Source organism: Haemaphysalis longicornis, unplaced genomic scaffold (genome assembly GCF_048455015.1).
Source record: "Haemaphysalis longicornis isolate Haplotype H1 unplaced genomic scaffold, Haemaphysalis longicornis Haplotype H1 scaffold_2, whole genome shotgun sequence".
Taxonomy (NCBI): Eukaryota; Metazoa; Arthropoda; class Arachnida; order Ixodida; family Ixodidae; genus Haemaphysalis; species Haemaphysalis longicornis.
The window spans coordinates 23,043,056-23,067,536 of NW_027526295.1; the positions used below are offsets into that span (position 1 = coordinate 23,043,056).

General features: G+C 47.8%; 1 protein-coding gene across 3 annotated transcripts in view; it reads right to left on the reverse strand.

The window, feature by feature from the left end:
* Positions 1 to 24,481, reverse strand: part of LOC144168794 (uncharacterized) — an 86,051-nt gene that overhangs the window by 55,933 nt on the left and 5,637 nt on the right. The window contains exons 3-4 of one of the 3 annotated variants that reach the window (XR_013322236.1): positions 23,525 to 23,764; positions 201 to 6,227 (exon numbers count right to left, since the gene is read on the reverse strand). Coding sequence is in view for 1 of the 3 variants with exons in the window: in XM_077697761.1 (XP_077553887.1) it covers positions 6,125 to 6,128 (4 nt within the window). In the remaining 2 variants the exon portion in view is untranslated. Of the gene's footprint in view, positions 1 to 200; positions 6,228 to 23,524; positions 23,765 to 24,481 lie in introns of those variants that run through there. The other 2 variants (XM_077697761.1, XR_013322237.1) reach the window with 2 other exon arrangements.

Below are 24,481 nucleotides of genomic sequence, written 5' to 3' on the forward strand. Positions count from 1 at the left end.
CACCACCACCACTTGCAAGCTCTTTTGAACCAGTGGACAAGGCTGTGCTAGTGTGGGAACACCTGTCAAGGTTTGCATCAAGACCGACCTAAGCACTCACAAAGCACCAGTGACGACAGTGTGTGATTTGGGGGGGGGCCGAAATCCTCCTGGTGCGGTGTTGTGGGGGTGTGTATAAATCCTTAAACCATGAGCAGTACCTCGGAATTGTAGCCTCACAATACCCTTTTTCTTTTTGCCAAAATTTCAAATTGTTCAGTGCTCGTGCAGACACAGACCCCGCCCCCATGAATCCGCCGCTGCTGCAACAAGGACCGTCCAGGCGGTTTCAAGGACCAGAGGGCCCCTCCTCCCCACAGCCAGGACCATCTGGGCTCTGCCGAGGCCCCGCAGTTCTCAGCAGTACCGCAGTCAGTAAAGCTTTTAAAGATGATAGTCTATCTTGGGCTGCTAAAACCCGAAAATGTTGAACTCTCCGTGTGTATGTATGCCCTTAATTGATTCAGCCGCCCGGCCAAAGGTTAAAATGAATTCTCGAAGAAACGTTTATATGCACAAAACTTTTCCAAACAACAAAATCTGGAAAACACTTCATACTTGCAAAAATTGTTGAGCAAAAATAAAATATTAGGAATATTCGGAGCAAGTCAAAAAAAGAATGCATTAAAAACAATGTTTTGACCTGAAATACGAAAAAGGCTTGTATTTCAAGCACAAAGAATGAAGTGGTAGTGCTTGTGCTTTTTTCCTGCATTCGAAGTTCAACAGCACAGTTCCACAGAAGGCCGGTTAATAGTTGGACGAGCGAGACGCGAGGGCAACCACATGAAAGGCATGACAGGGGGAGAAAGGAGGGGCAGAAGACATCTTTTGACATTTGCAGTGAAATGACCTGGTACACTGCCAATTCTTTTGCACGCCCCTTTATGCTCATGTTTATACCGGCAAATGTTGTTTTGGACAGCAACACTTACTTTTGTTGTATTGAAACTGTAAGCCACTTGCATGGCATACGCAGAATTTCATTTCGTGGCTCTCGTGTGTGCTAGTGGTGTCTGTAGTTTTGCGCACACTTTAAACGTCTGGCTGCATTTCTTTCTGGCAGGGGACCGCATCGACACCACTGGTGAATCTGCCGAGCGTGCTAAACATGCGGCAAATGTGAAGAAGCGTTTGGCATCGCGGTCGGCGACAGAGCGCAAGTTAAACTTTTGGACAGAGAACCAGCGAGCAAAAGCTCGGAAAATGGCACAGAATTTGCCATCGTGGCCTTGGACGTGATATGCTCATTCTTCGAGCTCGTGTCCTGCCCCAGGTGTGGCAGGGGAACCTTGAGTGTTCCCAAGGGCCAAGAGAAAGAGTACGGACTCGTGCGGAGCTCGTGTTCGCGTGTTCCGCATGCGGGCTGTGCGAAGAACGGTTTCTGTCTCCGAGGAACACCCTTTGAGGTGAACGGTCCTGCCATGAAAGGCATGCAAAGCATCGGAAAGGGAGTGACAGCTCTCACCGACTGATTTGCTGCAATGTACATTTCGCATCGTGGCCTGCACCATAAGACGTACCAGGGCCACATGGACAGAATGGTGCGAGACTGCAATGCAGTGGCTAGTGAGCGTGAGCCAGCGGGTGTTTCCCTCATCACAGAACTTGGGATTGCACCCGGAAACATTGACGTCACGTTTGACGGCACCTGGCTGACACGTGGATGCAGCTCCCACACCTCGGTTGCATGCATCACAGAGATGCACACTGGTCTTGTCATAGGCCACGTCGTGCTGTCCACTTTCTGCCTGGGCTGTTCCCCTTTCCCGAAACCAGACGACAAAGCGTACGCGGACTGGCTCCCAGCACACACTCCCGTGTGCCAAAAAAAACATTGACTGCAAAGCTCGGCAGATGGAGGTGGAGGCAGCTTTGACCATGTTCCGACGTTCTCTGGAAAAGTACAAACTGCACTACATTACCATGCTGTCCGATGGAGACAGCAGGACTTTTGATGCCCTGGTACAGGACGCTGTGTAGGGCTTCGTAGAAGTCCTGAAGAAAGACTGTATCAATCACGTACAAAGCGCATGGAAGCTGCCCTGCGTGCTCTTCTGGACAAATTTAGAACCACTTGGAGGCAAGGGAAGGCTCAGCCAAGACCGCATCGAGAAGATAACAAACTTCTACGGCTACGTCCTCAGGAGCCACAAGTACAATGTGCCAGGCATGCAGTGGGCAGTGGGGGTCATCCTGCAGCAAATGTTGTCGACCGATGAAGCGCCCAAGCACAGCCTGTGTGCCAAGGGACCGAAGTCCTGGTACAAGTACAACCGGGCCCCGGCCAACAACGAGGTTCCTCCCCTCACCTGAACAGCCCTGCCTGACTTCGTGTGCAAGGCACTGGAGCCTGTCTTCACACGTCTCAGTGATGAAGCCCTGCTCGAGCGATGTAGTGATGGCATCACGCAAAACTCCAAACAAAAGCCTGTGCGCCATGATGTGGGAGCAGGCCCCAAAGAGTCGGCACGCCTCGCTGCACAGCATCAGGAGGGCAGTGGCGGAGGCCATCAGCCACTTCAACGAGGGCCTCACCAGTAGCAACGTGGACGTGGCAGAGAACCTCGGCTACAGTGCAGGAAGTTGTTTGGTGCGGCGCAGCCTCGAGAAAGACCAGGCCAGGCTTCAGAGGTCGCAGAAGGACCACTCCGACAGTGCTGCCGGCAACGCAAAACTGGCGAGGCGACACAGGCCTGCTGGGGAGTATGCCTACAGCCCCGGTCCGCTCTAAGTCAGAGAGACATCACCGGACAGTGTTCACTACTGGGCGGCTACTGTGCTTTAGCCTTGTTTGTAGCAGAACTTTCTACAGCTACGTGACAGTGCTATTTGTGTCGTAGCTGTGCTGTAGCCAAGGTGGCTGTGATCAGAAACTTCTTGTGCATTTATTTTGTTTTTCCTTGCAAAATTGTGTTCTGCCTTACGAGGTGCCTTTTTACGTCAACTTCAGCGACGAAGCGGAAACAAGATCGCCTGGCTGCTGCCAGTGACGGTGCCGCGGCCGACTCGCCTGACAACGTGAGCTTCGTCATCGTCAGCTTGGACTCAGTGAATGACTTATTGAGGTGCGTGAAATGTAAAACGTGCGGCGATGTAAATATCAGCAAATGCGATCGGGAGTACAATCTGGCCGTGGAGCTTTTGATTGCGTGCGTCAACTGTGGTGACATTTCGTCAGCGTGGAGTTCGCCGCGCGTGGCCGGGGACCAAAACATAAACCCCTTCAGCATCAACATCCTCGCAGCGCGTGCAATGCAAGGCACCGGCAATCGTCAAACGGCCCTCAACGACATTTTTTCTGCCATGAATATATCGCACCGTGGTCTGCACTTGAACACGTGGCAAAACTACGTAAAAAAAAAAATTGCCGCCTGCAGTGGCCTGTGCTTCCGAGGAGTTGATGACCGAGTGCGCAAGTTCCGTTCGAGAGCTCTATAGCGAGCTCCATACAAACATACCTGGCAACATCGCTGTTTCGTACGATGGGTCTTGGATGACTCGCGGACATTCTTCCCACATTGGCGTCGGAACAGTGATTGAACTTTTTATGGTTTTGTATTAGACTATGTTGTGTTGAGCAATTTCTGTGCAGCCTGTGAGCAGAAACCTAACGAGAACGATCCTTCGTCCCAAACGTGGGTGGACAACCACCAATGCCAGAAAAACACCAGCAAGAAAGCTGGTGAAATGGAAGTTGAGGCCGCGCTTATCCTTTCCCAAAGGTCTCTCTCCAAACACAACCTCCGCTATACAACCGCGTTGTCAGACGGAGACAGTCGGGCCGACCTCACTTTGCAGGAAGAAAAAGTGTATGGCTACATGGACATCCTGAAGGAGGACTGCGTTAATCACGTACAGAAGCGCATGGGGACAAACCTGTGAAAGCTGCTTTCCCAACACAAGGGGCACGGCCTTGGTGGCAAGGGCAGACTCACTGGAGATTTGGTCAACAAGTTGACATCGCATTATGGGTGGACCTTCAAGTCCCTTGAGGGGGATGTAGAGGCCACACACAGGGCTGTTATGGCGACCTAGTTACATGTTACTTCGCGTGATGGTGTATCCAACCACAGACCCTGACTTGTGGTGCCGGCAAAAGGCAGCCGAGGCTAAAGGACAGCCGCCGCCAAAGCACCGCTACAGCTTGGCCGCCCATGTGTGTGAAGCTTTGCTGCCCGTCTACGAGCGCTTATCAGATAGGAAGCTGCTGGAGCGGTGCCAGTGCGGCAAGACGCAGAATAACAACGAAAGCTTGCACTCCGTGAGCTGGGCGCTTGCACCAAAGGAGCGGCACGCTTCACTGTTTACAGTTGTGGCTGCTGTCGGTGAGGCAGTCATGAAGTTTAATGCCAGCTATGCAAGAGCTGCAACGGGCATCCTCAAAGAGCTCAGCCTCACCCCTGGCCGGCAAGACTCAAAACGCCTGGCAGAGAAGGACAAGCGGATGATGACCGCATCTGCTCGAAAGCATGCGTCTGCTGAAAAAGTGAAGCAGGCCCTGGGAAAGTGCCACATAACTGACAAAAGTCAACAGGACTATGTTCCTGGTGGATACTAGGCACTTGCAAGTGTAAGCATGTAAATATTTTCTGGTGTTTGTAATTCAATTTGACGTTTTGTGTTTTTGCTCATTTTTTCAAAAGCTGAATTTCTGACTTCTTGCAAGCTTGCCAAAGCAATATCTCAGCACTGCAGGCGGATAGAGCTATAATTCTTTTTTCAGGACAAAGCCAATGGTGCAGTGCTTGAAATGTAGCAAGCAGGTTTTTAAAATTTCTTTCTAGAAAATTTTAAATTTGCTTTATTTCTGGGTGACTGGTGGCACTATTTCAAGCACTCAAATTCAATTAGCTCTAAAATTTCTTACAAACAATAAAAAAACTGGTTGCTATGTTTCACTCACCAGTGTTTCTAGTATCTGACATATGCAGATTATAGTTTTTGATGAATACTTTTTTTTCTATTGTTAGGGGAAAACATGGCAGATTACGTCTAATTATCTTTAGAACTAATTGGCAGACGGAAAAAATAATTGCACATTTCAAATCAGCAGAAAAAAAGCAACAAGACTGGCAAGTTTCATTAAGTTTGCTTAGAAAGTAAGGGAAATTGTTTTAAGACCCATGTCCCCCCTTGCAATTCACCCACATCTTTGGTTTAGATTTGAAAAGCATAACAGAATGATGTCAGTTTTTAATTGGCTGCTGTGGTTTAGCATTACAGGTGGCAGAAAAGACTGCAGCATGTGATGTGTGTGCTTGTATGTAGTTTTCAGAGGCACTGGAATAAACTGGGAAATAGTAAATCAGGTTTCTGAAGTTTATTAGTAGAACATTTACTGTTTCTGAACTGTTCTGAGAGATTATGCTTGGCTTATTGAATTGCATTGTACTCGATTCGTATTGAATTGATCTAGCAGGCTATGCTATTTTTATCACTCTGTCACTGTTCACCTACAAGCAAAATTGAGTAACAATGAGATAATTTTACAGGAATTGTTAATATAAAATGTTCGCTGCTCTCATACTTAGCAAAAGCTTTTGAAATAGCTAAAAATAGCTTAGCCTGGCACAGTAGACCTTTGGCATTATGTCCATGCAATTCATCTTTGAGCTTGATAAAGCGAAATCGCTCTAAACCCCGGCGTAAAAAAATGCCTCAATAAATTAATTTCAAAGCACCGTATTTCTTCAACACATTCTGCTATGTTAAAACCAATTAAATGTTTGAAATCAGCATAAAAACCGGCTTAAGACTGCCAATTTTCATCAAAATGGCGCTAAAAATAAAAAATAAACATTTCCAAGGACCTTGACGAAGTGCTACATGAAGCTCTGTGTGGGTGAAATTGCTTTTGCAGTCAACTGGTAACCTAGAGTCCACAAGGTGGACTGTGCACACACTTCAAACCGGACTTCCATTCCAGCAAACAGTGCACCCCCGATTTAGCTCGAGGGAAGTTTGCGCCGTGTTTTGGTGCACACTCCCCAAAGCAGACTGCATCACAATCACAGCCTTACCTTGCTCCTCCGGTCTCTTTGAAAGACGCAGCGCCGTGTCTGTGCAGTCTCCCGCCACTCACCCATTTCGCAGACCCACCCGAGAGCTCACCACCCACTCAGCAGTGGCCGTCCCTTGGAGTGCAGGTCTGCTGCGCTGGGGCCAGCCCGACACAGTCCATGTTCCTGCAAGGCAAAACGCTGTTACTATGTGAGCCCCAAGATGAAGGGCCCAGCCATGCACTGCGGCAGGGCACCCCAAAGCTCTACGCAGGGTGCCAGAAATCAATGCACCCCCTCCTTCCTCCTCATCCTCTTGCACATGTTGGTATCTTCCCAGCAGGCATCAGCAATCGAATCAGAAAAAAACACTGCAAACTAAGGCCTTGCACACCAACGCCACATCCGGACAATGAGGGCGACGGATTAACCTGACCCCTTGAGAAACTTTAACCTCACTAAAATCTCGTACACACACGTTTTTGTTTGTTTTGGTCTCCAAGAGCTGGAAGCGAGCTTGAGCTTTTTTGGAGCAGCTCAAGGAGCAGTAAGCAGGTAGTTTTGGAGCACCTTTGCCGCACCAAAAGGCAAATTTTGGAGCAGTGGAAGTCTGGAGTCAAACATCATGTATGTGCCATTTTTCATTTCTGGTAAACACACAGACAAAAAATGATTAAATTTCTTTCCCTGAACGTTCAATCAATACCGAACAGGCCACTTTTTCGGCAAGTGAGAAAAACATACGTTCCAGAATTAAATCATCACCGCTGACACAGCAATCACAAAGAACTAGACATAAGCGGTGCTTAAATGGCTACACCTGACTGGGTTTCAGACAACTGAAAAACAACACCATTACAACCACGATAAAGAACCAAGAGAAGTCAAGAGCTAGGCAAAATCGTTTGACTTGCACTTAAGATAGAAGGCTTGCCTACATTCTACACCTAACGAGACCATAGGCAAAAGAAAACTGAGAGAAAGAAATTAAGAGCAAACAAGAGATAATCTGAACAAAACCTGACTGGACTTTAGGGAAATTTTAAAATATGATACGTTCATATTAAAAAAAAACGAAAAAAATATCCGAGCAAAATTGACCAAGGAATATAAATGCTTTTATCTAAGCAAAAAAAACTGCGCTACTCCGTCATGTTTCTCCAGATAACAAGTGTAAGATGTTTATCAACTTTTTCACCATGAACAGCAGACTTGCCAAAAGGCAGGTAAGACACAGGTGGTGATGGGTAAGACAGACCTACAGAACTGATTACTTGCAGATAGCTGCTAGCATAACAGAATTCCCCCTCTCAATTTCGCCAAGCCATCGCCCGTTATCTCATCCTGTTCCACAAGGCATGGCGACGGCAAGATAGCATCTAACCCTTGGAATGGCAAGCGCACTCGTGATAAGATAAAATGGCAAGGGTACCACTGAACAATAAAACTACTTCATTTTTTGCTTTTTACGCTAAGCGGAAAAATTGCAATGAAGGCCAATGCATGCATCACAGCGCAGCACGCAATGTGGGAAGCTAATATTTGACAAGAAGTTCCCCCATCACTTGCACACCAAGGTCCCCCCTTCCGAAGTCCCGTGAAACAGCGCCTCCACTTAGAGACCAGCAAATTGTGGGGAGTGACTCCCCAGGCTCCGAGCATAAGTCCTCCAGGGAGTTCACTGCACTGCGCCAGCCATGTTGTGAACGACAGTTGAACGAACCTACTGCTCCCAGCTCGATTCAACTAGCATCGAACATAATCTGAGGTTGCCTCACATCTTGCAGCGGCGCTTTGGGGCAGTTTTGGCGCACTACTGCATTTTGGAGCAGGAATTTGCAGGAAGAGTGGCATGGCGGAGCTTTGCGCAATGGCGCAGCACTTCCACCTTTGGTCTCCACAAAAAAACTAGACGCCGCAGCCAGGATTAAACATTCGCGTCCTCAGAAGCACGGCTTCTTCGGTCACTAACCCTCCCAAGCATCTCATTGCGACGCAGAAACATGAAGACATCCTCCCCCCTACACTAGTGCTTACTTTGAATGTGCAAGGAGGACCGCAGCCTTTCAAACCTTGCAGAGCACTGGGCAGTGACCTCTTTGTGCCACCATTACTGAAGTGGCACAAAATGTCCGACACCAGAAGTGACGTCTGAGAGGTTGCAACAAAAACTGATATTCTCACTAGGTTTCAGGTTGAGCAGCACTGGAAACACACCAGACAAGCAATACACCAGCCCTAATTCTGGAACAGGCACACAGGGTCAGCTGCTGTGAAAAAGGAACTTAATTGCACTGCTGTGCCAGTCTTGCCAACGAGGAGTGTGTCATTCATGGCTACATTATTCTGACAGACTTTCATCATTTTTGCAGGGCAGACCAAATGAAGTCACGCAACTTGTGCTCATAACAGTGCTGACACTTTCCCGTTTCAATGTAGAAATATTTTGGCGTTTAACATGCAAGCTACCCCTGAGCTGTGAGACCACCGTAGCGAAGGGCTCCAGATTCAATTCAACCACCTGGGGACCAGTTTGCTGAAGCTGATACATTTTTTAAACCCGTTATTTTCCTCTTGCTTCTCATTATTGGACAAAGTTTCTTCCCTGCAAAAGAAGCACGAGGGTGGACTCGGCCAAATGCCAAGGAGATAAGAGGCACTCCTTAAAAGCCCACCTTAAAAGCAAACACATCGCACTTTGGTGACACGTTTGCCCACACGTCACCAAAGCAGTGAGGGAAAGCCTGCCTCCACGAGCGGAAAACGTCCGTGCGTGTTTCGAACTCCAATATACCCCAAAAATTTATGCGAAATTCTTTAATATTGCCTATTCAATTTGCAGCAGAATCGAACTTTGCATTATTCGCTTCTCAATTCAAAATTTTTAAATATTCATGCACGCCTACAAGTTGCCCGTAATAGAAACAAAATCCCCGAGTTTCCACCGACTTTACTCAGACTATTCAAAATCCCTGAGAATTCCCGGTTTTCCCAGTTGGTGGACCACCTGAGATGACATCAGTGATTTCACCACCTCACCAAGTTTCAGTAATCACAAAAGGCTACAACCAAGAATAACAGATAACAGCTGCTCGGGTTTATCGACACTGCTGCGGTGTTGAAAAGGCACAGTTGATAAAATCAGCGCATCTGGGTAACTGTTTTAATTCACTGGACAGCCCCAACTTGAACCCAAGTTTTTCCAGTCGTCCCGCACATACCTGTCATGATCAACCCCAAGTGTGTCAGGCACTAGATTAAACTTTTCGTGTTGTTTGTCCGCACCTTTCATGCTCTCCTTTGGGAGAGCATGAAAGATTTGCAGAGTGTTTCCTTTGAGTAATCATTTTGAGCAGCTATATCTGTCCCTTTGAGCTTCATCGCATTTGTGATAATTTGCAGCCTTTTGATATCACCTTAAAGGGGCACGGACACAAAAATTTTGCATCTTGTTTTTTTTGTTGCGATAAGTAGCTAGTGACCTACTTATAACCTGTAGAAACCTCATTTGCTTCAGTGTGCGATGGTTGTTTAATTAGAGGCATTTTCAATGCGGCCAGTCGCAGTTTCGGTTTCAGCGAGTGCCGCGAAACGATGGATTTTGTGGATTTTGTGTGAACAAAGCTGACCACGTGACCGTCGGAGGGATATCACAGAGCAGAGCCGCCGTAGCACTGTCGAATCCGCATGGACGGCAGTTTCTGCGAATGCCCCCACGTACTGATCTCGTGAGGCGCTTAATTAAAAGCGACCGTGGATGTGACGCAGGCGCTGCGAGTGCAAATGCTACCGCGGCTAAAGAACGACGCGCGACGCTCGAGACGGTGGGTGGCAAGACGCGCGCTGGGAGCAGCCGGCCGGTCTGCCTACAGGTCCGCCTACAGATGTGTTCGGCTTAGCACTGCGGCGGATATTCGAGTGCCGCTCTCGTAAGCGGTGCAGATGACAATTTTTAATGCAACCCGCCATGGCATCATTAACTCCTTTCTCATGTAAGCCACCATGGTCGGGACTTGGGGACAATTTCGTGCAGCGGTAACAAGCTATCACTCGAGCTACCTGCGCCGGCCTGGGCCACTTCGCGGCCGTGGCCGCCGCCTGTACAGCGACCGTGCGGCTAGCTCAGTGGGCTTTTCGTGCCTACGGCGCGTTTTCGCATCCAATGGTAATAAACAGTAATAGAAACAGAGTGCCTGGAATCGCTGTAGAACTTTGGTCGCGGCCAGCTGCCCGATGAGCTTACGAAATCACGGCGCCTCCGCTGCCGACGATCGGGTCGTTCGTTCTCAATAGCAGAAGCTCCGCCCTCTGGCCCTCCGATTGGAGCGGCGAGCCGGGTGAGCCGGCGAAAAACGCCGGCAGTGCGGAAGCGGCAAACACAAACTCGTGACGTGTTTGGACGTTGTTTATTTACACAATATCCTCGGGATGTCGATTGCGTGTGGTCCTCTGCTGGCTGCTCGGTTGCGTTTCGCACACTTTAAAATTGATTTTAAATATGTTCTAGGCTGTATTCGCCGCTGATATTTTGCAGATGATGTAAATGTGTTCCCACCAATCTATCTCCGAAGCTATCTCGCCTTCAAAATTTTGTGTCAGTGCCCCTTTAAAGGAGCCATGAAGAGAAAATACAACTTCGTTTAATTTGAAAGAACTAGGATTCAGTATCTCACTCAGCTCCATTACAGCCACAAAAGATGTTTTTTAACAAAGAAAAAGCAAGAAGTATTTAAAAACTTTCAAATTTTGCGCCAGAGTGATGTGTTATGAGCAAGAATGACGTCATACGGGCCAACAATAAAACATAATTTTCAGTGCGTTAACTGCCCGTTAGCATTCAAGTGATGCGGTCAAATGGAACTAGAGGCCCCATTACAGACGTCCAGTCATGTGTCGTCGCGACAGGTCAGTTAGGCGGCCGCCAATCGCCCAAACAAGGTTCCGTGACGTCATAGAAAAGTTGCGGGAAATTGGCTAGGGCATCGCGACTGCTTCACACGTTTTATTTAATATCTCCGTTATTTGTTCGAAGATTGCGATGATATTGGTATCATTGTTGTCGGGACTAAGCAGTGTTTCTAATAAACCCAACTTGTATTTTGTCTTCATGGCTCCTTTAACGATGTGCAATAACTGGTCAAAATTTTTTGAAAATTGGGGGGTTTAATGCATTGAAGCTACACAAGGGCTATGGGTAACGCTATAGTGGAGGGCTTTGAATTAATTTTCACCCCCTGGGGATCTTAAGGGTCAACTGCAACGAAAATTTACCTGACCCAAATTATGTTTCAGTATGTGGTATACCGTATTTACTCGCATAATCCTCGCACTCGCGTAATCCTCGCACCCCTAATGTGAGCCTCCAAAACTTGGATTTTTTGGTTCCTCGCATAATCCTCGCACCCCCAACTTTGCAGCGGCGAAAGTTGCCTGCTCGCGAAACCCGCATGGTGCACGCGCTCTCCAACGCGCGCCCTCCCCCGCCGCCTCTTCTTTCGGCGGAGACCGCTGTGTATCCAAGGCCATCCAGGTGCCCTAACAACCTGCATGGCTACTCCCTAACAGGCGCCCTAACACGCTACTCACACTGTCCTTGAGCCGGTTTCGCGCATGTTTCGCGTGCGCGCAACTAGACGGTGTTCGCGCAGCCCGCTGTCGTGTCGTCGTGTCGCCGTCGTGGTCCCGTCGTTGAGCTGCAGCAGTCAGTGAGTCACTCGCGTCAGTGGTGGATAGCTCGCTGCCATTTGGAGAACTTTTTGATCTCTTTGTTTTGAGCTTGGTGCCGCTTCACCATGGGGAAGAACGCCAGCTACACTGCCGCTTTCAAATTGAAAGCGATAGGGTACGCGATCGAACACGGCAACCGCGCCGCAGGCAGGCACTTCGGCGTCACCGACTTCAACGTGCGTTACTGGAGTAGGGCACGCACATGACGACGAGACGAGATAGGGCGCACGCCAGAAAGCAAAGGCGGCAATTTCATGATCGCTGATCGACGGGAGACTTTTACGTTGTAAATAATAAAATAAAAAGAAATAGCTGCTGTTGGCAACACTGAGCTTACATATACAAAAAACGACCGCTACATTTAGCGGGATTGGCAGACGGCAACTTGGCAACACTGTGCACCGGATTTTTTTTTTTTCCCCGCATAATTCTCGCACCCCTAACTTTGCATTGACTTTTCCGGAAAAAAAGTGCGAGGATTATGCGAGTAAATACGGTATGCCACTTAACTCTCGCGACCTAATTTTAAGCTCCACACACGCGCAGGTTTTTTAGTAAAGCCGTTTACTAAGCTTTACTAAAGCAGCACCTAGCGAAGCGTCGCCACAACTGGTCGCCACTGTGGCGAACTTCCGGATGTGACGTTCCAGTCAGGACTCCCGTGCGGCCGTCGCCTCTCCTCAGTAGCCCTTTTACGTGCGGCCTTATGCGAGTGAGCAGCGTAATTTGTGCATCTTGCATGAATAATTGCTTTCACACGTTTCCGCAATGCAAGCAGCTAAAGAAGCGCTGGGTTTCCGAGACATAAAGAGCAAATTCAAAGAGTGCCGGGGCTAGTCGATGCGAGCAAGCAAGCATGGCAGTAGCATAACGGCTGATTTCGTGGTTGCGACGGCAGCAGCAGGATCTCGGTCGACTCTACGAGCATGTGAGACGCGTGTATGGCCTACGCTAGGCGATACGCTGTTGGCGCGGCTGGTCGGTGCGTCAGAGCACAAACGACTACAGCAGCTGTGCAGCGCTGCGGCACACTGCAAGCTTGTGGCCGTGCATCTCTACGAGTGCACAACACACAGAACAGCCGACGCGAGACGATACGCTGTTGTCGCGGCCGGTCGGGGTGCGAACGAGTACGGCAGACAGCTGTTCGGCCTACTGCCACGATCGCGGCCAGTCGACTTTTCGAGAGTGCGAGTATGGCCGACGCGAGGCGATACACTGTTGTCACTGCTATCGCACCAATTGGGGCGCGAACAAGTACAGCATGCAGTGCACTGCTCGGAATCGATTCAGTTCAAACAACTCGTCAGAAAATAACTAAAACTAGCCGCTGCTTGCAACATTTCGCTTACCGATTACAAAAAGAAAAGATAAAGGGGAGCACATATGGCAGTATTGAGTCTCGGGAAAGGTCACTTTCACGATGCCAGTGAAGACACTGCAGTGCTTTTGTTGCTGCATGGCATCATTATCTAAAGACTTGGTGCGGGCACCCTGCTAACAGGAACAAAACTGCCCGCGTAAACAAAAATAACAAAGTTCTGGATTTGAACTTTGATAATGTATGCTGCGCTGAAACTGAATTTTACACGCTAGCCGGCATGTTTCGATGCCTTCCTCCCATGGTAGCTTTTTTTTTCTTCTCTTGCAAACACAGCATGGTTCAATTAAAGCGTCTAAGCTAGATTTTCCATACCATTTTAACAATGTGCCGCTTCGAAGTGTCACCCAATGTAAATACTTAGGACTTATAATATCTTCTGACCTCAGCTGGAAAGAGCACGTGCGTAAAGTGTCAAATCAAGCAATGAACAAACTATTCTTCATTAAACAGGCCTTGTCCTATTCTACACATGAAACGAAGCTTCTGGCATGCGTCCCTTTTGTCAGCCCAGTTTTAGAATACGCGAATATTGTGTGGTTCCCGCACACTGCAAACAATATCGCAATATTGGAAAGGGTACAGCGCAAAGCCGTCCGCTTTATCTTCAATAGATACGGACGCACTGACTCCCCTACCGCTCTGCTACAGCGTGCTGGTCTAGCTACCCTCGAAAGTCGCGCAAAGCTTTTTCGGCTCAACTTTTTATACCAACTACTGCACAGATCGTTGCGCATAAACCCTGACCATTACTTGACATTTCGTGATACCAGACCGACTAGAAGAAGGCATGCTTGGGAGCTTGTTGAATATGCATTTATTAATAATACTTTTGGCTATTCTTTCTTCCCGCGTGCAATTCGCGAATGGAATGCACTGGACGCAGTCGTAACACAGCAACCAACACTAGTAAAATATATGGAACTAATTGAACATGGTGTATTAGCCTAGAATGATTAGTAATTAAATTCTTTTTGCCATGCAATCCTGCCGGTTCCGTTTGTCCCTGGAAAGCATTTGCCTACACTTTTTTTCTCTGTGTTTTGAGTCCAACTTGATGCTTTGTACACCGTGTGTTTTTCTTATCTTGAGATCTTCCGATGGTTGACGTACAGTGGCGTTCTTGTATGTATTATGTAAGAATATACTAATGCTATGCTTCTATTGCTTACATTATGTGCTCTCTTTGTGTAATTTTTTTTTATATATATACAGTGTGTTGCGACGATAACTGGAACACTAAAAATTTTTCCTGAGCGATCCGCCGCTCTGTTCACGCTCAAACTTCACACAAAGGTCGCATTTTGTGGTCTATTTTGTTTGACATCGGGAACAACAACGGTACTTACCTGTTTATTCTGAAAATAAATAAAAACGATTTTCGCCTATGGGAAAATGGCGGCGATTTGGACGTGCGAGCCCGAAAACCGGGTTTTCTGATCGTCTGTTAGCTCATTTCTAGGTGCATTTTCTGATCGTCTGCTGCACCATTTGGCTCCGTACGTGAATACCAAACATGCGTTTCACTCTGCAGGTGGTTCCGTCGTTCCAACATCAACTTGCGCTGGCTCGCACGTCCAAATCAGCGGCCATTTTCCCATAGGCGAAAATCGTTTTTATTTATTTTCAGAATAAACAGGTAAGTACCGTTGTTGTTCCCGATGTCAAACAAAATAGACCACAAAATGCGACCTTTGTGTGAAGTTTGAGCGCGAACAGAGCGGCGGATCGCTCAGGAAAATTTTTTAAAGTGTTCCAGTTATCGTCGCAACACCCTGTATATAGGACGTTGATGAGCGATGACATGTTGCCCACCCCGGTAATACTCCCCTTGGGGGAGTGACAGTATTCTGTAAATAAATAAATAAAATTGTCACAGGGCATATTCGCTGCGCCGGCGCCCATCTAGCGCTCAACACTGCCTTTTGTGCACCTATTTCCTAGCTCCCAGCTACGCCACGACACCTCGTGACGCCTGTGTTTTCGTTTTACCGGACGATTAGAGGCGCATCTCAGCAGCTCAAAGCGAAGCAATAATGGTTGCACGAGCTTCCAAACCCCTTTTAGATGCGACTGCATCTCATTCACTCGCCTTGTCCCTCCATACGGCGTTGTTGTTGTCCGTCCACACCCCTCCCCCCCATTCTCCTCGCCGCGCGAGCTGCGCTCTCCGCCGCTCACCCCCTCTCCTCTCCGGTAGCGAACACTCTCTCGCGAGGGTCATTGGATTGGATTCGATTGGCTTGGCTTGGATTAAAGTTGATTGTGTTGCGTCATAGCCGCGGCAGGGGGTTCACGGCACGTTTCACGCGATGGGAGAATCAACCTAACGAAAACAACAACGGAACCCCCTATGCGTCGCATCTACACAGGGGTTCCCGTGAGGGGAGGTGGGAGTAATTTTCGTGGATGTTTTAAGTGTTTGAAAAAACGAACGACACGAAACACATGGCATGCGCGCCTTCTTCTCACAGGCAGCTGTGGGAGAATCACTGGCTGCGCCCACTCGATTCCTCAGTGTAACGTCACTTCCGGCGGGCTGTGATGGCCGCCCTTTTTTGCCAGTTTTGGTTTCAAAATAGCATTTTTGAGCTTCATTTGTGATGCAACGATGCATATTTAGGCCTCCAAATTTCGCAGGTAGCAATTTTAAGGTAATACTACTGGAAAATAGTGCATTTAAGGAGCCAATAATTTTGTTGCAGTGGGCCTTTATAGTTTGCAATGTCGAATGCAAGCAGGTTGGCTGAGTGTATGGATTCCACCTACTTATTTGCCTTTAACCTGGACTCCATTTGCGAAAACCGTAGTCAATCCTGCTTTTTAAGTGCGATGCACTTTATAAGCGACCCTGAATCCGCCGTCCGCATTGCTCCTCCTCCTCTCCCCTAGCAACGGCGCGAGGAGCAGAGAGGAGCATCTGTAGCAACGGCGCAGCGACGTCACACCCCACGTGACCCGCGCGCGCTCCGCCTCCCGCGCCGTGGCTGCGCGCGCCCGCGCCGGCTCCCGCACCGCTCCTCGCGCCGTGACGTCACACTCCCACGTGACCGCGCGCTGGCGCCTTTGCGTCTGCTCCCCCTCTCCTCGCGCCGTGACGTCACATGCTCTGCAGCTGGCGCGCCTCTCCCCCGGTTAGGTTTGCACTCACCCTCGGCGCGCGCCTCTCCCCTCGCCTGACAGCTCCCCCTCGCCGGTACTGCGCCTCTCAAGGCGATGGCACAATTACTACGCCGTGTACTCTCGGCGCAAGAAATGCATTCGCACTTCCTCACGATTCCCTTCGGGGAGGTGGGGGCAATTTTTTCCAATGTATCCTGTTTCTTCCAGTTTCAGAGACATGCCAAAAACAGCAAAGTTTGAGTCTGCTTGTGTCTTCCAGGGTCGATATATTTTTCTTGTGCACTGCTTAAGGCCACCTGCACTCAAAATTCCGACCTCTTGAAAACACTATTTCCGTATTGTCTGCTGAAAAAGAAAGCAAGATGCAAAATACTGAAATACGCGTGTGGATGCTGCAAGTGGTCAGCAAAAATCAGCGATTTTTAAACCGAAATCGAGAACAGCGGGGCCATTAAAATGACGTTGCAGCCGTCCAGCGAACGGACGGACGGTGAGTAGCTCGGGAGCAAGCCTGAGCGCAGGCTCTACGCGCGCACGGGGCAGCAAGTGGGGGCAGCACCGGTTCTCCAGCTGCGTGGCAGGACAGAGGAAGAAGCCCCCATCGGCTGGAGAGTCACAGGCGTGTCATGGCAGGTGCAGCGTGGTCTGCGGCGGAGCTTTTTTGAACACTTCTGACTGATTAACGAGGCGTTTAACAGGGCTGCCACTCGTGTCCCATCTGATTTGGTGGTACGTATTACATATTAAAACAAGTTTGGTCGGGGTTGGCCTTTAAGGGGGCAAGAGCTGCTTGGCCAAAGAGTGCCAAAGAGCAGGTTTTACTGGTCACTTTATGCCAGCTATTTCGATCGACAAGTTCGTGCCTTGCAGCAAAAACATGGCATACAGAGCCTATAAACCAAGTACATTTTGCTAACAGTTATTGATGCTGAATGGGTGTGCATTTGGGCTGTTTTCTAATCACTTATTTAACTACGCTGAAGTTGCTTCCAAAAATAGGTTTCTTTTTTGATACAAGAAACACAGGGACCCTTGAGCGACTAAACCACTCCAGAGCCATTATCACAGAGTGACAGGTTGTGATTATGGCAACATGAGATAGTTTCCAAAAGCCCTTCGTTATTAGGTATTTCAAAATACATTTACATTCAAACAGCGGTTTGTCGGCAACGACGTGTGGTCAGTGCAGAAGCACGTTACGTGAACAGAGTACTGGGAAAAATCTGCATCTAGTATCTGCATCACATTCTGTGCATTTGACGAAGGTGTCGAGAACTTTTTTTTTTACTTTTATTTTTAAGCATGCCAGCTTTTCACCCTAAAGGCCAACTGTACTCAAATTTCACCTTGTCCACATTTACTTTGAACGTACAGTGCATACTGCCAAACTAACCAGGACACGGCTGGTAGCCCCGTCAAATGCGTGGTTAATTAGTTATACAGTTGAACCCCTTTATAAGAGACACGTACCGGGGAGCAGTTTCTGTCTCTTATACGAGATGTCTCTTATAAGCAGGGTACCATGTTTTCACTTACTAATCAGACCCTAGTTCAATGTGGGCACTGTATAACTAAAATAAGCTCAAAAGAATGCTACAGCATGTTTCAGAACATTCATTCTAATTTATGTTTGGCCCCCAGAATTTGTGAAACAGTTCTGAATCTTTGTGTGCTTCATGACTATTTGCTCTGTTTTTTACAACCGATTCTACAAACTTTTTTTCCTTTCTCTGTTTGTGGAAGATGAATCGTAGATGTTGAGTTCACAAGCCTGATGAATAGCCAGAGCGCACAGCTTCTTCCGCTTTGTGCTCAGGCTATTCATTACGCTTGCAGGACTCAACGTCTGCAGTGCTTCTTGATTGGGAGCTACGCCAGTGGGAGAGCCCGCATGTGTGATCGCGCTCCATCCAATGAATGGCAGTTAGCTTCAACTACTTCTGTCAGTTGCATTTCCATTGGCAGGGCTTCTCATTGTCATTTCATAGCTGACTGAACCACTTTGTGTTTGCTGAAGTTATAATAAATAGCGACTGCACCTGTCTGTTGTCCACCTGTGTTTCCACAATGGAAGCAACTGCAATTAGTGACTGGTGGCACTGCATCTGATGTTAAAATGTCTGTTACAAGCGAGATTATTGATTAAACTTCAAGGATGACTTGTCCCTTATAACCAATCTTCTACATCCAATGTCTGTTATAAAAGAGGTCGATTTAATGGGAAAGATAGGGCAGCCAACCATGTGGGTGAATAGTGTCTCTTATACCCATTTGTCTCTTACATCAGTGTCTCTTATAACGAGGTTCAGCTGTAAGCGTTCAAAAGAGCCCAGTCGCAGGTGACGCTGCACCTGCCAGCGGATCGCGCAAACAGCCATCAGGGTTCGTGCAGGATTCAAATACAAGAATTCATGGATATTCAACTACTTTCAAGGCCCTGTCAAGGTATTTTCAAGCGTGCACGGGAGAACATGCACCAAACTTTTCTACTACTGTTCTGCTCACACGCTTAATGTAAAGAAGCATTTGCTTCTTTACATTACAAAAAATGACCTTGAGAAAAATCTTCGTGGAACAACTCCACCCTCTGGAAGTGGGTCAAATTTAGTGCCACCCGCAATAATAATCAGAGAGCGTTGCAAAAAACATGCCATTTTGAACTTTTTCGAGCCCTGCAAATGCTCTTAATACACTCTCTCGGATAGCGAGGAACGTAATACCTCCTGCTATTGTCACCCTCTAAATGTCTGTTCATCAACAAGAATGGGGGAAGAGGGGTGGGGGGAGTGAGGTTTCTGACTTTTCTTTTCCCGCCATCACACATGTAAAAATAAAATATTTCACCAAAGCTTAGGAGCTAGACGCACCGTGTTCTCACAGTCACATCAAGAGTCTTGCTTATCTGTGCTCCTTTTTACGTCATTCTGGCGTGTCAGCACCGTTCATTTTTGAAACGTAGTCGGGCATAGCTACGATGGGGGACAAGGCAATGCAGAAAGCAGCATCTAACATGAGAAGCAGGCCTATGTTAATCTCCCCTCATCCGATGCGGGGATTTCATTCTGTACGAGCCCCTGCATAAAGCAGCCTGCCTGTACACCCCAAGCTGGCTTGAAATCATAAAAGCATGTTTTTGATGGTAAGTGTGCAGGGCCACAATGATAAGCCATAAAAAGCAGGCCGTCGCCCACGAATCGCGTGCAAAAACACTCTCATAGTAAGCTTGGGCACCGCGAGTGCGGAAACGAAAATTCAGAAAGGTCCGCTCGGTGACATAGAGGCTTAAAAAAAGCAGAAAAACGTCACAGATTTCTTCACGCGAAAGTAAGAAAAGAAATAAACGAAAATTTTTTTTAATGCTCAATTTTTTTTGCCTGTGTCGGTTCATACGAATTTCGGATGATACAAATATTTTACGCGGTCCTGCGAGATTCATATCATCGAGATTTTACTATAATTGCACAGTTTCCAGATAATTTTCTAGGCGACAGTGCACGTGCAACACTACGGGAGTTCGTGTACATGATGGAATTTGGGATTTGATGTTGGACAACGCCATGCAAAACAATTAGCATGCAATTTAACAAAACTTGTTGCTGAGCAAGTTGGTAAATACTTAACTCTTTCGTTACCACGCCTATTCAAATCGATCACCGGTGATCGATGATTTATATTGCCTATATCGACATGTTGTAGCCGTTTCTCGTACACCTAATGCGGCCAGTGGTTAGTCTAGGCACTGCCCTTTGAGAATCAGTTTAAATTTTCCTGCTCCGGCGACATTGAGATTTTTGGCGGCGTTTTTTGCGAGCTGAGGTGCGTGTGTTTTTGAGGAAGGGGGCGTGGCTGCTGCACTTGAGAAAAAAGGATGCAGGTCGTGGTTAGGCTGCATTACCATAATATTTTTTTTGTCAAAAGGCTCCTGGAAAGTCAAATACCGTATTTATTCGAATCTAAGCCGATAGTTTTTTTGAAATACTGATATATCAAACTCCAGGGTCGGCTTGGATTCGAGGATTTTGAAATACGTGCCAATTTCCAAGTGAAGTAGCGCGCAGCTAGCGCCACCCAGAAAAGACAGTATTGTAGCCATTACTAGACGAGCCAGTAGCCACTTAAGGGCCATAGGCCGCCATTTTGAATTGTGCGGACAGTGGCCTGCGTGCGGTGTGGTGTTTGGTTTTGACAGCGCAAAAAGAAGCGGTGCCATTATAGTGCCGCTTTTAAAAGAAAAGTTGTTTTAGCCGCGGAGTTGCCGTCGAACGTTCAAGCCGGGCGGGACTTCGGCGTGGATGAGAAAAATGTCCGTCGTTGGAGGACGCGACGGGAGAGGATATTTGCGTGCGCCGCAACGAGGTTGGCAATCACCGGACCACGACAATGCCGTCACCATGAAATGGAGATGGCATTGGCTGACTTCATTCAGACGCAGCGAGCAGCTGCCCTTCCAGTAACGACGGAAGTGCTCCAGGCAAAAGCAAGGGAGCTTTTAAGGGAACGAGGCTTATCGCGGGCACACTTCAAAGCCAGTCGGGGCTGGCTACAGAAATTCATGAAGCACTTCGGCTTTAGCCTCCGTCGTCGAACCTCAATCGTCCAGAAGTTGCCCGGTGATTTTCAAGAGAAACTGATTGAGTTCCAGCACCGCGTCTTCATGTTCAATAAACGTGTTTTCTTTTTGTGAACGCTGACCTCGCCTGTTTGTTCGGCCTACATTCGAGGTAAGTTTTTTTTTTTTTTTCGCGCCTTCGGACTTTCGGGGGTCGGCTTAGAATCGGGGCCAGCCTACATTCGAATAAATACGGTACCAAATAATGGGGTCAGCTTTGTAATCCGACAGCGTTGAGAGGTGATAATTACTCGAAAAAGGCCCCAGCTATTAACTAATGATCTTTGGTTCGGACAAAGGGCAGCTTTATTCTCCCAAAGCTTATTTCTGATGGTCCCCCGCATGTCTAGCAAGTGTGCCTGACATTTTCAACCCGTTTGCAGCAGTTTCGGTTTCGTTTTCGCATTGCGAAATTCATATTTGGAGCTACTACGTAGTTACCCAACTACAAGCTCATTTGCCATGGTGCCTCCGTTGCCCGCTACTGCTCCTCAAAACAAGCATGCCACTCGCGCTTCCACTTTATCTACGCCTTGCTTCTACGATAAGAGCTTCCGCTGAAAGTCAAACGATAACACCAAGTCGTCGGGTATCAGTTCAGACGAGGAGAACGCTTCCAATCGGCCTTGAACAACGCCAGCTGTTCAGCGGCCAGTTTCGGTTTCATACGAGGGTATTTCCGGAGGTCTAGTGTCACTACTTAGTAGTACTATCTATTCTGACAAAGTCTCCAGCAGCCTTGTATTTGTTTCTTTTAGAAATTGTTAGGTGGCGCTGCAATGTAGTAGGCTCGTGGTGCTGAACTCGCTTCACAGCCCGACGGCGGCTTGGTGAAAGCTTGCTGGACATGATTCTAGTGCATCGTACCTTATTCCTGCAAAAAGGCCTACCATAGTGAGTCAGAACATGATAATAAACCGCAAATGAAAGTTCTGACTGATAAGTGATCATCAGAACGTCAACAAGCATCCACCAAAGAGTTTGGTTCTCAACTCCAAGCGGATTTTTTCACATCGCTTGCTTATTGTGCCGGTCATAATCATTGACAAGTTGTTTTTACATCACGTGGAGGCTAATTTGGGCCTTTAATAATGTCAAACCACCAGATTTCTCCTAGAGAACTATCCAAAATAGCAAAATTTGAAATAGAGGTTGGGCTTCACCACATGGCACGGGCACAACGTGGGCTAACATTTTCTTTTATATCTGACAAATTGTACTGCGCAACTCAATTTTTTTTCTAGGACGGGTTTTTCAAATGTTTACCTACAAAATGTATATTCTAAATTTTTTCTACTACCGGTGGTTTATTATACACAACTTACTTTTGTCTTATTTTCTTCGACGCGTGGACAAAAATTCCGATTTCGATAATTTTTTTCGGAATCTATATTTAGGAAAACATTATTAAAACTGGTGTTGTTGGAAAGCGCGTGGAATAATCTGCATTTTATGTCACTGCAATGTGTGCCTAACCATTATGTATAGCACAAAAAAAATGTTTTGCTAGACCCTTCAAAATTGGTCAATTTCCCGCGGTAACGGCCTTGAAGTTAAAGGGACCCTGCAGCACTTACCACCAATTACTCGGAATGTATTCAGGGGTAAAGCCTATTTTCCCAGCCATCTCCTCTTGCAGGAATTATGAAAGTCCGTTCACTATCACCGAAACTACGCACAATGAGAAGTCATGCACAGTTGCTCCCTCTCAACTCGACAGCGGACAACGGGACGAAAGCTGTGAGCTCTCTCCCGGAGAGGGGGGCGGCTTGCAGCGTTCTCTTCGACGACCTTCGATTGTCACAGGCCGGGGAGTTTTCTCCTTTTCCCCGCAACGTGGACGGGTCTATTTCCGGTCTGGTGCCACAAAAGAGCACGCATGGCTGCCTGCTTACAAGCGTGCACTCAGGCTGGTAGGGCGTTTTTGAAGCAATAAACGTTTGCTGTCGAGTGGTTTCGTTGAAAAGGGAGTATTGAGATCGTCACTCAAACTCCGTGGGCACTCAAACCATAAAATAAGTGCCAAGACCGCGTGTACAGGTTCAGGCATAAAAGAGGCTGGTACACAGCCCCAATGACAACGGATCGTCACAGGAAATGCAAGAAATGAGCCACGAAGTTAACCAGCAACAGCCAATAGGACAGCTATGGCCGCAATGACGTCACTCAGGCCATGCCAGGGGTGCATAATGAGGAAAATTGAAGAGAGTGCAGTTGGTTTTTCCGCATCTTTCACAGCGAGATGCGCGCTCACCGCTTCACGTCACGTGTAATATTTGGCTCGGGCATTCCTGGCAGTGTAATCAAAATGTCGCGCAGGTTTACTTGCACTGCTCAAAGAGTGTTGCAGGGTCCCTTTAAAGAAAAAAGAAAGTGTGGACTAAGAACAGAAGATACAAAAGATACAGGCACCAAAACAGATTGGTGCCTGTAACTTTTTCGTCCCCGTCTAGTTTGCGCCACACTTTCTTCTTTAATTAGGATGCCTTACGTTTCTGCCGTGAAAATACTGTAATGGGCGTTCATTGTTTAGACACGAAAGCGCGGAATATACATTATGCGCAGCAGAAAAGCACCCCTGTGGGCGTGCAGGACCAAAAGACCGGAACGTGCCCTCCTGGCTGTACACTGAAGAGCACCAACCTGTTAGACGCAGAAGAATGGCATGTTAGGCCATGTCCACTGAATCCGACAGTGTGGACACAGCCTATGGGAGGGGACCTAGCTGCATCCCATGGGTGGAAGAGGGCCCAGCAAGCGTGAATGTCCGGGTGGCACCACTGAAGATGCAGAGCTCCACTCTCCAGGGGTGTCCAGATGGCGCACGTAGGCTGCTGGCACTTTGGGTGCAAGGGGTGCCCCAGACAGGACAAGCAGAAACACCTGTGCAAAGCACAAGAGAGCACTCTACGCCACATCGCAGCCCAGGGTCCACACACCTCCCTATGAACAGCTTCCAGCTTGCGTATGTGAAAATGATGAAGTTTCAACTGTAGCAGTTTCATATAATCACCTCAGATCAATTTTGATCCGTGCACACAAAAGACACCAGCATCACCAGGACGGAATGAGAGCCTAGCAGCCAAACCTGCTGACACCAGGTACCTGTGCGACCAGCCCGCCCAATGGGTAGGCCACGTAGGCAGGGCCTGACTACTTGTGCCAACAGGGAGGGGTTCACTCACGAGGGCTGCTTGAAAACATTCAGAGCAGCTAAACCTTTTGGCTGCTCTCAACCCAACCAAGTTGCTTGTTGTGACTGGTTCTCACTCCCTGTGAACATTCTTTTTGTGTTACTTCCATGGGGATTCCATGGTACTAATGCACTTTGATACTCTGCAGAACGCCTAAGCATTTTAATACAGGAATATATTACCTGACAAAAACTTGCTTTCACCACAAATTCCACCCAACTAACAAAATAATTAGCTGCGAGTCAAAATGTCCCAGTGTTTTGAGAACTTTTTAGTGGGACGTTCTTCACAATGAGGCTTTAGAGGGTCCGGCAGCTGGCAGCTAACAGACAGCAATACTCCCATTTTTGGTCGCATCTAACTTGCGCCAGGGCTGCATTTCTGAGGACAACGCGAAGTGGCACAG